General features: G+C 48.6%; 1 protein-coding gene across 3 annotated transcripts in view; it reads right to left on the minus strand.

Annotated features, from left to right (window-relative positions):
• The window catches only part of PARP16 (poly(ADP-ribose) polymerase family member 16), a 21,290-nt gene extending 16,046 nt beyond the window's left edge, over nucleotides 1-5,244 (minus strand). For all 3 annotated transcript variants that reach the window (XM_040969117.1, XM_040969116.1, XM_040969115.1), the window contains exon 1: nucleotides 5,019-5,244. In XM_040969117.1, the coding sequence (XP_040825051.1) occupies nucleotides 5,019-5,192 (174 nt within the window). In that variant the 5' untranslated portion in view covers nucleotides 5,193-5,244. The remainder of the gene's footprint in view (nucleotides 1-5,018) is intronic.
• Between the last annotated feature and the right edge of the window lie 8,805 nt (nucleotides 5,245-14,049).

Below are 14,049 nucleotides of genomic sequence, written 5' to 3' on the forward strand. Positions count from 1 at the left end.
TCCTGGCTCCAGCTTCCTGCTAATGAAGATCAGGGCTCAAGAGGTTGGCTTCTGCCACCCCTGTGAAAGATCTGGATTGACTGAGTTCCCAATTTTGGCCTTGGTCTAATGCTGGGAATTGTGGGTATCTGAGGAATGAAACAGCAGTTTGGAGCGCACTTTCTCTCTACCCCTCAATTTTTTCTATTTTTTCTTTTTTTATTAGTAGGGCCAGAGGCCAGTACTGTGGCCTACATAGCATTTAAAGCTGCTGCTTGCGGCATCGTGCCAACATCCCATTTGGGTGCCAATTGGAGTCCCAGCTGCTATACACCCAAACCAGCTCCCTGCTAATGCTCCGGGGAAAGCAGCAGAAGATGGCCCAAGTACTTGGGTTCCTGCACCCACGTAGAAGAACAGGATGAAGCTCCTGGCTCCTGGCTTCAGCTTGGCTCAGCCCTGGCCATTGCGGCCACTTGGGGAGTGAACCAACAGATGGAAGATTCCCCTCCCCCAACTTTTCCTTTCAAATCAGTCGATCTTTATACTATAGAATTATCAGTAAACTTCAGTTGAGAAATAGTATAGCAATAGAGAATATCTGCAGTGGTCTGATGGATACTATATAATGGTTGAAGAAATTAATCTTTAAAAAGCAAGTGTTTTTGGTAATTTCTCAAATTTTAAAAAACCGCTGAACAAACAAAACCTAGAAGCTCACAGACCACATGTAGGAAATCAGGAAGGATACAGCTGGAGAGCTGGCTGAGCCAGACCTCAATGAGGGCTGTGCTGAGGGCCACAGGGAAAGAGGTGGTGTGGGTGACTGGGCCACAAGGCAATGAGCCACAGGGGACAAGCCCAGAAGAGGAAGAAGAAGAACTCGACCTGTGGCCTTGGGACAGGACATGACAGGCAGCCGGAGCCACTTTGCAATCACCCAGGTCACAAGGTCCCTGGGAGGAAGCCCAGGAGCCTATAGGTTGGCAGGTGTTGCTACAGGTGACTTTAGCACCAGGAAAACCTAGACTCAGGTTTAGATGTGTAGGCAATATGCTGCTTGCCCTCAAAAAGTGTGGTGGTAGGAAAAAAAGACATCTGAAAAAAGACGCGTCAAGGAAACACCAGTGGTCACTGGAAGTGGGTAAAGGAGCAGGGAAGGAAGTGGACAGAAGGCCTGGCCAGTCACCAGTCTCAGGACTTCAGTGACACGACCCCTGGAGCGGCGAGCAGGCAGGTGGGTAGGTGGAGACAATGAGGGCCGAGTGGCAGACAGTTTAGTTACACACAGGTGTACACCTGCTTTGCATAAAGGCGAAGTTTGAACATCCAGATCTACAGAACGACTCTCCAGAGCATGCCCTTAGAGGCAGTGGTTCTCTCCCCAGGTTGGCACCACCAGGTAGCTCTTAGATATTCCAGCATCTGGGAGCAGGATAGTGATGTGTCACTAGTGTGTGATTCGCTGATAAGGACAAGAACAATGACAGAACCTGTTACGCAAAGTTGTTAGGAAGATTAAATGAATGACACGAAGCAACTGCCCATGGCAGTGCCAGGCAAGTACAATTAGCATCACTGTAAGGGGCACATGCTGTATTACTGTGAGCCATCCGAAGCTCACCAGAAATGGCCTGTGTTGCTGGGTTGGCGGGGAGGGAGAGATGCCATCCTTCTCTCCATCCTCTCACCATTGCTGAAACCTCTTCCTAGCCACATGCCCACCAACAGGGGCATTGCTTAACCTCTCCAGGTGCATCCGCATCTCTGTCTAACTAGGGCTTCCCCTCCCCACCTTCAAGAGAAAAAAGGAAATAAAGCTACATTTCGAGGACTGAGCACTTTCCTTGAGAGATCTAGTGTGCATGTGAGAGCACTGGATCAGGTATCATTTCTTTTTTCATTTGCTTATGAAAATGATCAGCTCAATTACTATAATTTTAAAAATCCCAAATAAGTCAAATCCAATCCGATAAAAAGCTGGGACCAATCCCAGAGCCCCCTTTGTCCTCAGCCCATACTCGGCAAAGAAACCCTGATGGAGCTCGTCTAGAGCCTCTGCAGACAGGGAGAGAACCACGTGTGCATTCCACTGCACCTGGAGGTACACTACCCACTGCCCACTGCCCACTAACAGGAACCGGCATCTCAGGACACTGCTGTGGTCAAGCCTGGGCCCCCGATCCTACCCTCTCCTCTTCCTCCTCACCTGCCCCTCCTTACCCTCTCACCCTGCCTCTGCACAGCTCTAATGAGAATGGGTCTCCCTATTCCCTCTCCTCCTAGAATACCTATGCACACATCTTACGGCACGCGGAGCCCTAGCCCTGCCCAGTAACCACGCTACAACACAGACTGGTCCTTGTGGCCAGCTCACCTCTCCTTGAAATTCCTCTTCCCTCTTCTCTGTCCCACAGGTCCCCCCAGTCCCCAGTGTAACATCAGCCACACTTCTGGCCACTGTGCCCACTGCTTCGGGGGGGTCAGGGGGGTTGGGGGGCTGGCACGGAGCTAACCCCTCCCCGTGTGTTCAATTTCATCACCTCAGCCCCTGGCTCATGGCAGATGTCCCACAGGATCTGTCATTTACACCAAAGGAACGTTTGTTCCCTCCACCCTCCAAGACCTGACATCACAAACTCACTCAGGAAGCTGAGCGTTTGCTCTGGCAGAACCAGAGAGGAAGTCAGACAGTTGGCCTGCCTCACGCTCTTTGACTTCCTATGTCCTGTCCTCCTGACATGCTGGGCATCATGGTCAGGCCTGAGATACCCTCACCATGTAGCTAGGATGGACTTCAAGACCCAGGTAGGACAAGGCTGCCAGCCCTGTGTGTCCCTCAACTTCCTGGAAATGACCCTGAAGAAGGAAACCAACAATGACCTCATCATAAACAATGCTAAATAGATGGTCATTTTAAATAGCCTTTTTCATCTGGCACATGTGCGGTTCATCACACTGAGATTTATTCTGGAAGAATTTGTGTAAAACTGGAATGAATGGGGCCAGTGCAATGGCTCAACTATTAATCTCCACCTGCAAGCACTGGCATTCCATAATGCATACCAGTTCAAGTCCCAGCTGCTCAACTTCCCATCCAGTTTCCTGATAATGACCTAGGAAAGCAGTAAAGGAGCAGTCAAAGATGGCCCAAAGCCTTGGGACCCAAATGGCAGACCCGGAAGAAGCTCCTAGGAGGCTTCAGATCAGATTAGTCCAGCTGTTGTGGCCAGTAGGGGAGTGAAACAGCAGATGAAAAAACTTTCCCCAAGGGCCTGGCATGACAGTCTAGCAGCTAAAGTTCTCGCCTTGCATGTCCTGGAATCCCTTATGGGCACTGGTTCTAATCCCGATAGCCCTACTTTCTATCGAGCTCTCTTGTTTGTGGCCTGGGAAAGCAGTTAAGGACGGCCCAAGGCCTTGGCACCCCACACCCACATGGGAGACCCAGAAGAAGCTCTGGGTCCCCTGGTTTGGATTGGCCTAGCTCTGGTCATTGCAGTCTCTTTGGGGAGTGAATCAACAAATGGGAGATCTTCCTCTCTGTCTCTCTTCTCTGTATATCTGACTTTACAATAAAAATAAATAAATCTTAAAAAAAAAAAAAACTTTCCCTTTGTCTCTCCTTCTCTCTGTAAAATCTGCCTCGCCAATAAAAATAAATCTTTAAAAAACAAACAAAAAACTGGAATGACTCAGTGATTGGGTAAAACTCACCAGTAAGCCAGTCAGACCCAGAGCCTTCTCAGAGGGAAAAAAAAATGACACCTAATTTAAGGTCTTTAATGATATGGACTATTTTGACTTTCTGTGTTTTAATAAATTTTGGTAAGTTACATTTTCTAGTTAATCCCAACAGTTCAGATGACAAAGTTTCTGGGGACTGGTGTCATGGCATTGTGACACAGTGGGTAAAAGTCATTGCCCCCAGCTTTGGCATCCCATATGGGCACCAGTTTGTGTCCCAGGCTGCTCCACTTTTGATCCAGCTCCCTGTTTATGGGCTGGGAAAAGCAGCAGAAGATGGTCGCCAAGTCCTTGGGGCCCTACATTCACGTAAGAGACCCAAAAGAAGCTCTGACTCCTGGCTTCAACCTGGCAGCCCCAGCTGTTACACCTACTTGGGGAGTGAAACAGCAGTTGGAAGACCTTTCTCTCTGTCTCCTTTCCCTCTCTGTAACTCTAGCTTTCAAAACAAAAATACACATAGTGGCCTGGCGCAGCAGCCTAGTGGCTAAAAGTCCTCGCCTTGCACATGTTGGGATCCTGTAATGGTGTTGGTTCGTGTCCCAGTGGCCCCACTTCCCTTCCAGCTCCCTGCTTGTGGCCTGGGAAAGTAGTCGAGGACGGCCCAAGGCCTTGGGACCCTGCACCCATGTGGGAGACCTGGAAGAAGCTCCTGGCTCCTGGCTTCAGATTGGCTCATCTCCAGCCACTGCAGTCACTTGGGGAGAGAATCAGCAGACAGAAGATCTTTCTGTCTTTCCTCCTCTCTGTTTTCTCCTCTCTGACTTTCCAATTTTTAAAAAAAATCTTTAAAATATATATACACATAGAACTAATCCTTAAAAAGACAAAAATAACTCACTTCTGGAGCCCTTAAAAAAAAAAAATAACTTGTCTCAGGACAATTGCAAAAAATTAAGTGCCTGCGAGGCCTCAGAGAAGCTTGTTTACATATGTATTATCACATTGTATCTAGAAATCAAGGCAGTTTGGAGAACTTCTGCTGTCCAACTATTTGCAAGGGATAGGTCACTTCCTAGTTACAAGGAATTGAACCGGATTCAAATCAACACCATCTGGCTGGCCCTGCTAGAAAGTTCTGCAGACACCTCACTCCTGGAGGTCTCTTATCTTTGACACCAGGTTCTCTAGAATGTTCCCAGTTCACAGAAACCTCCCCCAAAGCCAGGGGCGGGAAGGGGAAGTGCTGAGTGGAAAGGGCTGGCGTGTTCATGGACATGGGGTGCAGCTGTGTGCGCACAGGCCACTTGGCCCAGGACGCAGTGGGCAGCGCTGGGGCAAAGGACACTCACCAGGGCCTCAAAGTCCTTAGAGTCATGGCGGGCGTAGGATGCGGGGAAGGGCCGCAGCACCGAGTCGCGCTTGTAGCTCTGCAGGGCCGAGGCGAACAGGCTGCACCGGAGGTCGGCGGCCAGCACGTCGCGGCCCGCAGCCTCCCTGGCGGCCGCCTCGCCCGAGGGCTGCATCCCGCTCAGGGGGGCGAAGGCCGCGGGCCTCGGGGACAATGGGCCGTCTCGGGGCCGGGCGGGGACCTCCCGAGCCTGCGGAGGAGCCTGGGCACGGGGACGCGGGGACAGCGGTGAGAACGCGCTGACTAGCGTCCCCGCCCTGTGAGGACGGCGGCCCGCGCGCGCGCGGCCGGAGGACCGCAGGTCAGCCCGATGGTTGGGTGGGGGGGACAGGGGGAGAATAATAAGGGGGCCCCCAGGTCCCAGCCAGGGGAGGGGCTATGACACGGGCTGAGGTGACCAAGGCCACAACGTGCTGGTTGCGCGCGTCTCCTGCAGGCTGCCTTGCGGGCACCGCGCTCCGCAGCTCCCCGCGCCGGCCGGGCGGACAGGCGGGCGAGGCTGCGGCGCCGCGCGGCCCTTCCTGCCCCGCCTCCCGCCGCGCGGCCGCCGCCGAAGCCCCGGCGCTGTCCCGGCTGCCCGCGGCGCCGCCTGCGCTCACCTCCGGTCCCGGCCCGCTTGGGCTTCCCCGGCCTACCTGCCGCCCCGGCTCCTCCCACCCTCTGCTGTTACAGGTTGTAGGTGCGCACCCACCCGAGCCCCTCATTGCCCACCTGCGAGGTATGCACAGCAGTCCGCACAGCAACAGTCCAGCATAGAAACTGACCCGGACGCCCCCCACTTGACCCATCCGTGGACTTGCCCTCTTTGTGCCAGCTGTTTCCTTCAGGGACTGAAGGTGCAGAAGGACCCAGTTAGCTGCCAGGGAAACTGAGGCCCAGGGTGTGGCACAGTGCTTGCAGACCAAGAGGCCTTGGGTCATAGAATCTCTGAATCGCTTCTTAAATCTCTGGACCATGCTTCCTGCAGAAAACCTCATGTGCAAACCTCGCATGGAAATACATGGAAATACACGCCACAGGCCATTGCTGGATTCCTAGAAAGAGAAGCACCTCCTATGTGATTGCATATGCACAATTTTATGCGTGTTTTTTTTTTCAGATGTCTTCCTTAAAGGCTTCTGTTTTCCTGTCACTCTAATCAGCATGCTTTGAATTACTTGTATCCTTTCCAATTGGTTGAGCTTTGTTTTATGGCCTAGCCTAGACTTAGGGAAGACATGTATGTTGAGCAGTTAGTTTTGGTAGCCAGTGAATGTCCACAAAGTCTCGTTGCTTTATATGTTCTCAATTGTATTTCCTTGTGGATTTTGTGTCCAGTGGTAGAAATTGTTCAAAATGGGTTATCGGGGTCTTGGTGGCGGTTGATTTTGGGTGTAAACCTGACTGGACTAAGGCACGTCCGAGAGCCAGGTAGATATACTCTCTGGGTTGCTATGAGGGTGTTTCTGGAAGCAACAGCCTTGGATTACTAGCCTGGATACCTAGGCTTGCTCTGGCCTGTCTGTGGAGGGACTGAACACAACAAAAAGGTGGTTGAAGGGCGAATCCATTCTCACATCAGGGTCTCTAAGGTATCATCAAATGACCGCCCCCCATCCGCAGGTGCTGGTATAGTTTGACAGCAAGGAATGGCCCCCTCCCCTTCCCTCTCTGTGGACACAAGAGAAAAAAATTGAAATATTTGTCCCATCTTCCTTCATACCTGCACCCATAAATCTGCCTTTTCAGTAAAAATAAATAGATCTAAAAGGCAGATTTAGAGAGAGAAGGAGAGATAGAAAGATCTTCCATCCAATGGTTCACTCCCTAAGTGGCTGCCATGGCCGAAGCTGAGATGATCCGAAGCCAAGAGCCAGGAGCATCTTCCAGGTCTCCTACACGGTCCCAAGGTGTTGGGCCATCCTCTACTGCTGTCCCAGGCCTTGAGCAGAAAGTTGGGTGGGAAATGGAGCAACTGAGACACAAACCAGTGCCCATACAGGATGCCAGCACTTAAAGGTGGAGAATTAGCCTGTTGAGCCACAGCATCAGCCCCAAACTCAGATTTTTGATGGACTTACCTGATGCTTTTATAGTCAATGTTACTCATTTTTATACATCATCTTACTTTCTGTTTCTGTATGCCTCATATCTTCTGTACTTCTGTTTTCCCTTACTGTTTTATTTTGCATTAAATTAGTATTCTTTATTTGCTTTTAATATTTATTTATTACTTGGTGGGGAGGGGGAAGAGAAACAGAGATTTTCTACATGTTGGTTCACTCCTCAGAAGGTCTCAGAAGGTCACAATGGCTAGAGTGAGGCCAGCCAGGTCAAAAGCAAAAGCCAGGAATTCCATCCAGGTCTCCCCTGTGGGTGGCAGGGGCTCAAGCACTTCTTTTTTCAGACTCATTCAGTTTTATTGGAAAGACAGATCTACAGAGGGAAGGAGAGACAGAGATAAAGATCTTCCACCCACTGGTTTGCTCCCTGAAGGCCACAATGGCCAGAGCTCAGCTGATCCAAAGCCAAGAGCTTCTTCTGGAGCTCCCATATGGGTGCAGGGTCCCAAGGATTTGGGCCAATCTCTATGCTTTCCCAAGCCACCAGCAGTTAGCCAGATGGGAAATGGAGCAGCTAGACCGTGACTGGCAACCATATGGGATCCCAGTGTTTGCAAGGTAAGGATTTAGCCATTGAGCCGTTGCACTGGGTCCTTTGTTGCTCTTTCAGATAAATGAAAAGAAATAGAGTCTGGTGCTTTGATAGATCAGGCTAATCCTCCATCTGCAGCACCACCAGCAGCATTCCAGGTGAGCAGCAGTTCAAGTCCCAGCTGTTCCACTTATAATCCAAGTTCTGCTTGTTGCCTTGCAAAGCAGCAGAGGATAATCCAGGTGCTTGGACCCCCACACTTACATGGGAGACCCAGAAGCTCCTGACTCCCAGCTCTGGATGTACCCATTTCTGGCCATTGCAGGGGAGTGAATCAGAAGATGGAAGATCTCTCTCTGTATCTCCTTCTCTCTGTAAAAATCTACCTTTTTTGGGCCCAGCACAGTGGCGCAAGTGGTTAAAGTCCTCGCCTTGCACACCCTGGATCCCATATGGGCTCCAGTTCTATCCTGCCTCCCCACTTCCCTTCCAGCTCCCTGCCTGTGGCCCGGGAGAGCAGTCGAGGACGGCCCAAAGCCTTGGAATCCTGCACCCACATGGAAGCCCCAGGGAAGGCTCCTGGCTTTTATCTTTGGATCATCTCAGCTCCAGCCATTGTGGCCATTTGAGGAGTGAATCAGTGGATGCAAGATCTTTCTCTCTCTGTCTCTCTTTCTTTCTATAGATCTGCATTTCCAACAAAAATAAATAAATATTTAAAAGAAAGAAAAATAAATGCTACTCCTGTAGCACTCTATTCCCTTGGCCCTTTTGTGATATTCGTATGTAAGTGACAGTTGTGAATGTGAGCTGTGAGAGGTGACATCCGGTACAGCAGTTGCGATGCCTCCTGGGACACCTGCTCCCAGGTTGGCTTCTGAGTCCAGCTTCCTGCCAATGTGCACCCTGGGAGTCCTCAGGTGATGTTTCACACCCTGGGTCCCTGCCACCTGCTTGATAATCCTGGACTAATTCCTGGCTTCAGCCTGGTCCAGGCCTGGCCACTGCAAGCATTTGGGGGAATAAACCAGCAGATGGAAGATCTTCCTCAGTTTCTCTAGCTTTCAAATAAACACATACTTTTTTTAATGGAGATTGAAATGACTTAAATATTTGAATGAAGCATGTCTTTTTCATAAAAAGGCTGAGAGAAGAAGGGAGAACTTTTATATCAAGTGATGTTATTTACCATTTCTAGTTGGATTTATTCTTGTGGATGTGAGTTGCTACTTGGAAACATTTTGTTAGTGTTCTGTAGCTTTTCTCCCCCATAAATTCCTTTATGTTATTATTGATTAATATATTACATTTCCATGTATTTTGCACCAACACCACATTGATATTTTATGCAACTGCTTTTTAAATCAGTTTTAAAAAAAAAGAATTATACATTTGTCATGTCTTGCGATGATATAGTTTATTTTACTGGTATACTTTGCTTTTTCTAGTGGATTCAAGCTGCCATCTGAGGTCACTTTTTGTCAGCTGATGAACTTCCTTTAACATTTCTTGAGGTGCGTCTATGTTATGCTTATCTGATAATTGAATTTACTTGTGAGGAACTTTGCTGGGTACACAAGCCCAATGAGCAGTTTTGTCTTTGAGTACCTGAAGTGCTCATCTCATCACTTCTGCTGGGTTTAAATTTTGCTTATCTTGGGCCCGGCACGGTGGCGCAAGTGGTTAAAGGTCCTCACCTTGCACGCCCGGGATCCCATATGGGCGCCGGTTCTAATCCCGGCAGCCCCGCTTCCCTTCCAGCTCCTTGCCTGTGGCCTGGGAAAGCCTTTGGGACCCTGCACCCGCGTGGGAGACCTGGAAGAGGCTCCTGGCTTCGGATCGGCATAGTATCGGCCCGTTGCGCTCACTTGGGGAGTGAATCATCGGATGGAAGATCTTCCTCTCTGTCTCTCCTCTCTGTATATCTGCCTTTCCAATGAAAAAATAATAATAATAAAAATAAATCTTAAAAAAAAAAAAAAAATAAATAAATTTTGCTTATCGTCCTTTTTAGTTGTTTTTTTCTCTTTTCTGCTCTCAAGATTTCCTCTGCATCTCTGGCTTCCAGTATTTTTACCATGTGTTTCTTTCAAATACAGTTCACTGGGCTTCCTGAAAGTATAGATGATTACTTTTCGGTAAACTTGGACATTTTTTAGCTATTATTTTTCTCATTTTCTTTCCTGCTCCTTTTTCTCCTTTCTCTCTGGTTTTCCCATTATACATCTGCTGCTATACTTACAAAGTTCCACATTTCTTTGAGGCTCGGTTAGTTTTTCCTTGAATTATTTCCTCTCTGTTCATTGGATTATATCATCTCTTTCACTCTGTCTTCAGGTTTTCTAATTATTTTTTTCTGCCAGTTTGTACCTACTATTCAACTCCTCCAGTCAGCTCTTCATTTCAATTACTATACTTTCCAACTCCAGCATTTCCATTTGATCTATTTTTCTTTATATAATTTCTACCTCTTTATTTGATGTGACATGATCCTCATACCATTCTTTGTTCATCATGATTTTCTGCAGTTTATTTGAGTATGATTACTTTGAAGGCTTTGTCTGTGGAATCTGACATCTGGTCACTTGCGGGCAGTTTGTGTTGTCTGCATTTTCCCGGGTGTATGAGTCATACTTTCCTATATCTCATGATGGCAGTGTCTCCTAATTTTTTTTGTTGTTGTTAGAGACGCAGTTCAGATAATTGATTTCATCCCCCTGGTTATTGGTTTCCTCCAACACTTATTGTTTGCTTTGTGTAATGCCTGACTGGGTCATTCTGTGTCATCTCTTGTCAGGACTCCAGTGTTGCTCTTCAGGGGACACGTCCACTGCCATCTTGATCTGATGGAGGTTTTTGGCAGAACATTCTCTCACTGTTTCCCCAATCACAACCAGCTGCCAAGTCCACTGAATTCCAGTAAGGTTGCTCCTTTGTTTTCAGCAAGACCCTGAGGCACAAATGTCTCCATGACCAAACCCATCAGGTTCGCTGGGACTGGAAGACTGGTTCTGACCCTCCGGTCGCTGTAGTAGGAGCAGTGGCAGAATGAGCAGCTCCAGGATGCATCTGCTTCCCAAAGGAGACATGGCAGGTTCCTCTAGGTACCACGTTCTTCAGAACAGCCCAGCTCCTGCTGCGGCTCACTCCTTTTCATGGGGTCTCAGCAGCAGCCTTGTAAGTCACAGCTTCCCTTCTCTTGCCCAAGCTGTTGGATCTGTTGAGTGGTGCTGTTGCCTTCTCTTCTCTGCTGGGTTCTTGGTCTTTTGACCACAAAGAGACACCCCCAAGAGCTAGCTGCCCCTGGAAACTGCTGGCCCTAAGTTGCTTGCCCTGACCTGTTCTCAAAGACTGCCTGGCACAGGTAGGCAAAAAATATTTCATAGCCAGGGGAGGTGTGGGTTCCTAACTCATGATCCTGAACTAGTTGCCTGAGATCATAACAGAGATGGGATCAAAAAGTATAAAAATAAAGAGGATAGATTTGTAAGAAAATATCTGGTGGTTGATTTTTCAACATACAATGTGTTGCCAGAAAAGCTCAATGAGTCCTATTCCTCAGTTTAGTATAGAAATAAAAAGCCAGGCTAGAGACAGAACTGACCCCGCAATTGCAACAACCACCACGTGCATTAACATATTGGGCCGACAGAGTGTGCCGGACCTGTATTGGCAAGCACACACAAGAATCAGGTCTGGGATCACTTCAGATGAAGTTTCTTTGGGCACCTCCCAACTGAGTTATTGAACTCAGAACCCCAATGATTGGACCCAGCTAAAGTCCTCACCTTGAACGCGCCGGGATCACATATGGGTGCCAGTTCTAATCCCGATGGCCCTGCTTCCCATCCAGCTCCCTGCTTGTAGCCTGGGAAGGCAGTTGAGGATGGTCCAAAGCCTTGGAACCCTGCACCCACATGAGAGACCTGGAAGAGGCTCGAGGTTCCTGGTTCCTGGCTTCAGATCTGCTCAGCTCCAGCCATTGCAGTCACTTGGGGAGTGAATCATCAGATGGAAGATCTTCCTCTCTGACTCTCCTCCTCTCTGTGTATCTCACTTTCCAATAAAAAAAAGTCCCAACCATTGAGAGATCTGACTGTGGAGTGTAGGTGTCAGAGCCGGGCCTCCTCCTGGACAGCAGCTCCAGCTGCATATGGAAGATACGGCAATACACTGGAGTCTGCAGAGGATACCTGATACCATTAACAGAGAACAGAGCAAAATTGATCAATTATCCCAGCCAAGAATTAGCAGTGAATATCTGCACAAACAGAGACTCTAGGGTGAACTATATCAGCCAGTGGATTCTCGAGAGATTTTATCATGATTGGAGTGACAAGATCAGCAGTAATTCAGAACTATTGAACTATCAAAACCTCTTGAGCAGGACCCTCAGAGCATGCCCCACAGCAGGGACCCTGGGGTGGTGTTGGGTGGCTATCCTCCATCTCAGGGTATAGAGGTGTTTGGGAGGCTTCTCCCCTTATCTCCCTCCTTCCCCCAGATACAGGAAGGAAAAAAAGAATGTGGAAATAATGGTCTCACCCACTTTCCTGTAGCCCTTGACCCTTATCTCCCTAATCAACTATGTAAAAATCATCAAAAGTAAAAATAATTACCCGGAAAAAAAAAAGGAAATATACAGCAAGGAATTGGTTGGAGAAAGTGAAGTTTTATTTGCAAAGTGACTAGGTGGATTTAAAAAGAAAAGTGTTTTTTAAGATTTATTTATTTTTATTGGAAAGTCAGATATACAAAGAGGAAGAGAGACAGAGAGGAAGAGCTTCTGTCCATTGATTCACTCCCCAAGCGGCTGCAACGGCTGGAACTGAGCCAATCCGAAGCCAGGAGCCAGGAGCCTCTTCTGGGTCTCCCACATGGGTGCAGGGTCCCAAGGCTTTGGGTCATCCTTGACTGCTTTCCCAGGCCACAAAAGGCTACCACGCCAGGCCCAGATGTTGGGACTTTAAGCGCCCCCTAAGCCCTCCTCATCTAAGTGGGAACCTATAGGGAAAATATTCCCCGGTGGGCTCAAAACCAGTTAGGAAATGGCTGGGCAATTCTTATGCCACCCACTTGAAGATGTGACCAAGATCTCAGTGTGTTTGGAGGGCCTCACAACAGTCCTGTGGAACTTTTTTTACTGGTTAAATATGCAATATTAATGATTAGTGGTGATTTAAGCCTGTGATTATAGAGTGGATTAAAATTATGTCTTGAGCACAACACAATGGTTCAATAACTGAATCTTCACCTGCAAAAGCTGGGATCCCACGTGGACACTGGTTCGTTTCCCAGCTGCTCTACTTGCATCCAGCTCCCTGCTTGCGGTCTGGGAAAGCAGTCAAGGATGGTCCAAAGCCTTGGGACTCCTGGCTTAGGACTCCAAGAGCTCCTGGCTCCTGGCTTCTGATCGGCTCAGCTCCAGCCATTGTAGCCACTTGGGGAGTGAACCAGCAGACAGAAGATCTTCTTCTCTGTCTCTCCTCCTCCTATCTGTATATCTGACTTTCCGATAAAAGTAAATGAATCTTTTAAGAAACAATTTATTTTAAAATTAATAGTTTACAAAATGAATAATTTATAAAAAAATTATTGTAAAAGGAGATGAGGGAGAGGGATTGAAAGAAGGAGAAGGGAAGGGAGGGAAGTATGGTTATCTTAGATCTGTTCCTATGAAATCATGAAATTGGTTCTGTTTATATTAATCAAACATTAAAAAAAAAAAAACTGTGAAATTCTGGTCCTGCATGATAGCCTAGTGGTTAGATCCTTGCTTTGAGGAGCAGCCCTAACCATGCCAGGTTCCAGTAGCTGCCAGCATACATATGGGTCAGATCTGGGGACACACCAGTCTGGGCCAGGATCTGAGAACCAGGGCAGGGGGCAGGAGAAGCCAGAATGGGCCTTAGGACCAGGACAGCAATCAGGCAGGGCTGGGATAGGCTGCAGCAGCCATCAGCAGGAGCTGGGACAGGGGGCAGACTAGACTAGGCCAAGCTGCACATTAAGATTGTGGACATTCAGGTGAGGCGAATCATGCCAGCATGGGCCCAGTGGGGGCCAGGTACGAGAGTGCCAGGGATGGAGGATCTGATAGGGCTTGGGTAGTTTGACCCAGATCCTGGGGCCCACCTTCTAGGTGGGTGTTGGTTTCGTAAACCCCAGGGGTGGGGGATCCAGCAGGGCTTCGATTTCCTAGCCAGGGTCCCAGGACCTGCCTATTAGGTGGGTGTCAGGTTCATGAGCCCCAGGGGTGGGGGATCCAGCGGGGTTTGGGTTGCCTGGCCCAGTTACTTAGACTCACCTGAAAAACCATCCACATCCTACTTAATGAA

This window comes from Ochotona curzoniae, unplaced genomic scaffold (genome assembly GCF_017591425.1).
Source record: "Ochotona curzoniae isolate NIBS_2020 unplaced genomic scaffold, NIBS_Ocur_1.0 scaffold_4701, whole genome shotgun sequence".
Classification (NCBI taxonomy): domain Eukaryota; kingdom Metazoa; phylum Chordata; class Mammalia; order Lagomorpha; family Ochotonidae; genus Ochotona; species Ochotona curzoniae.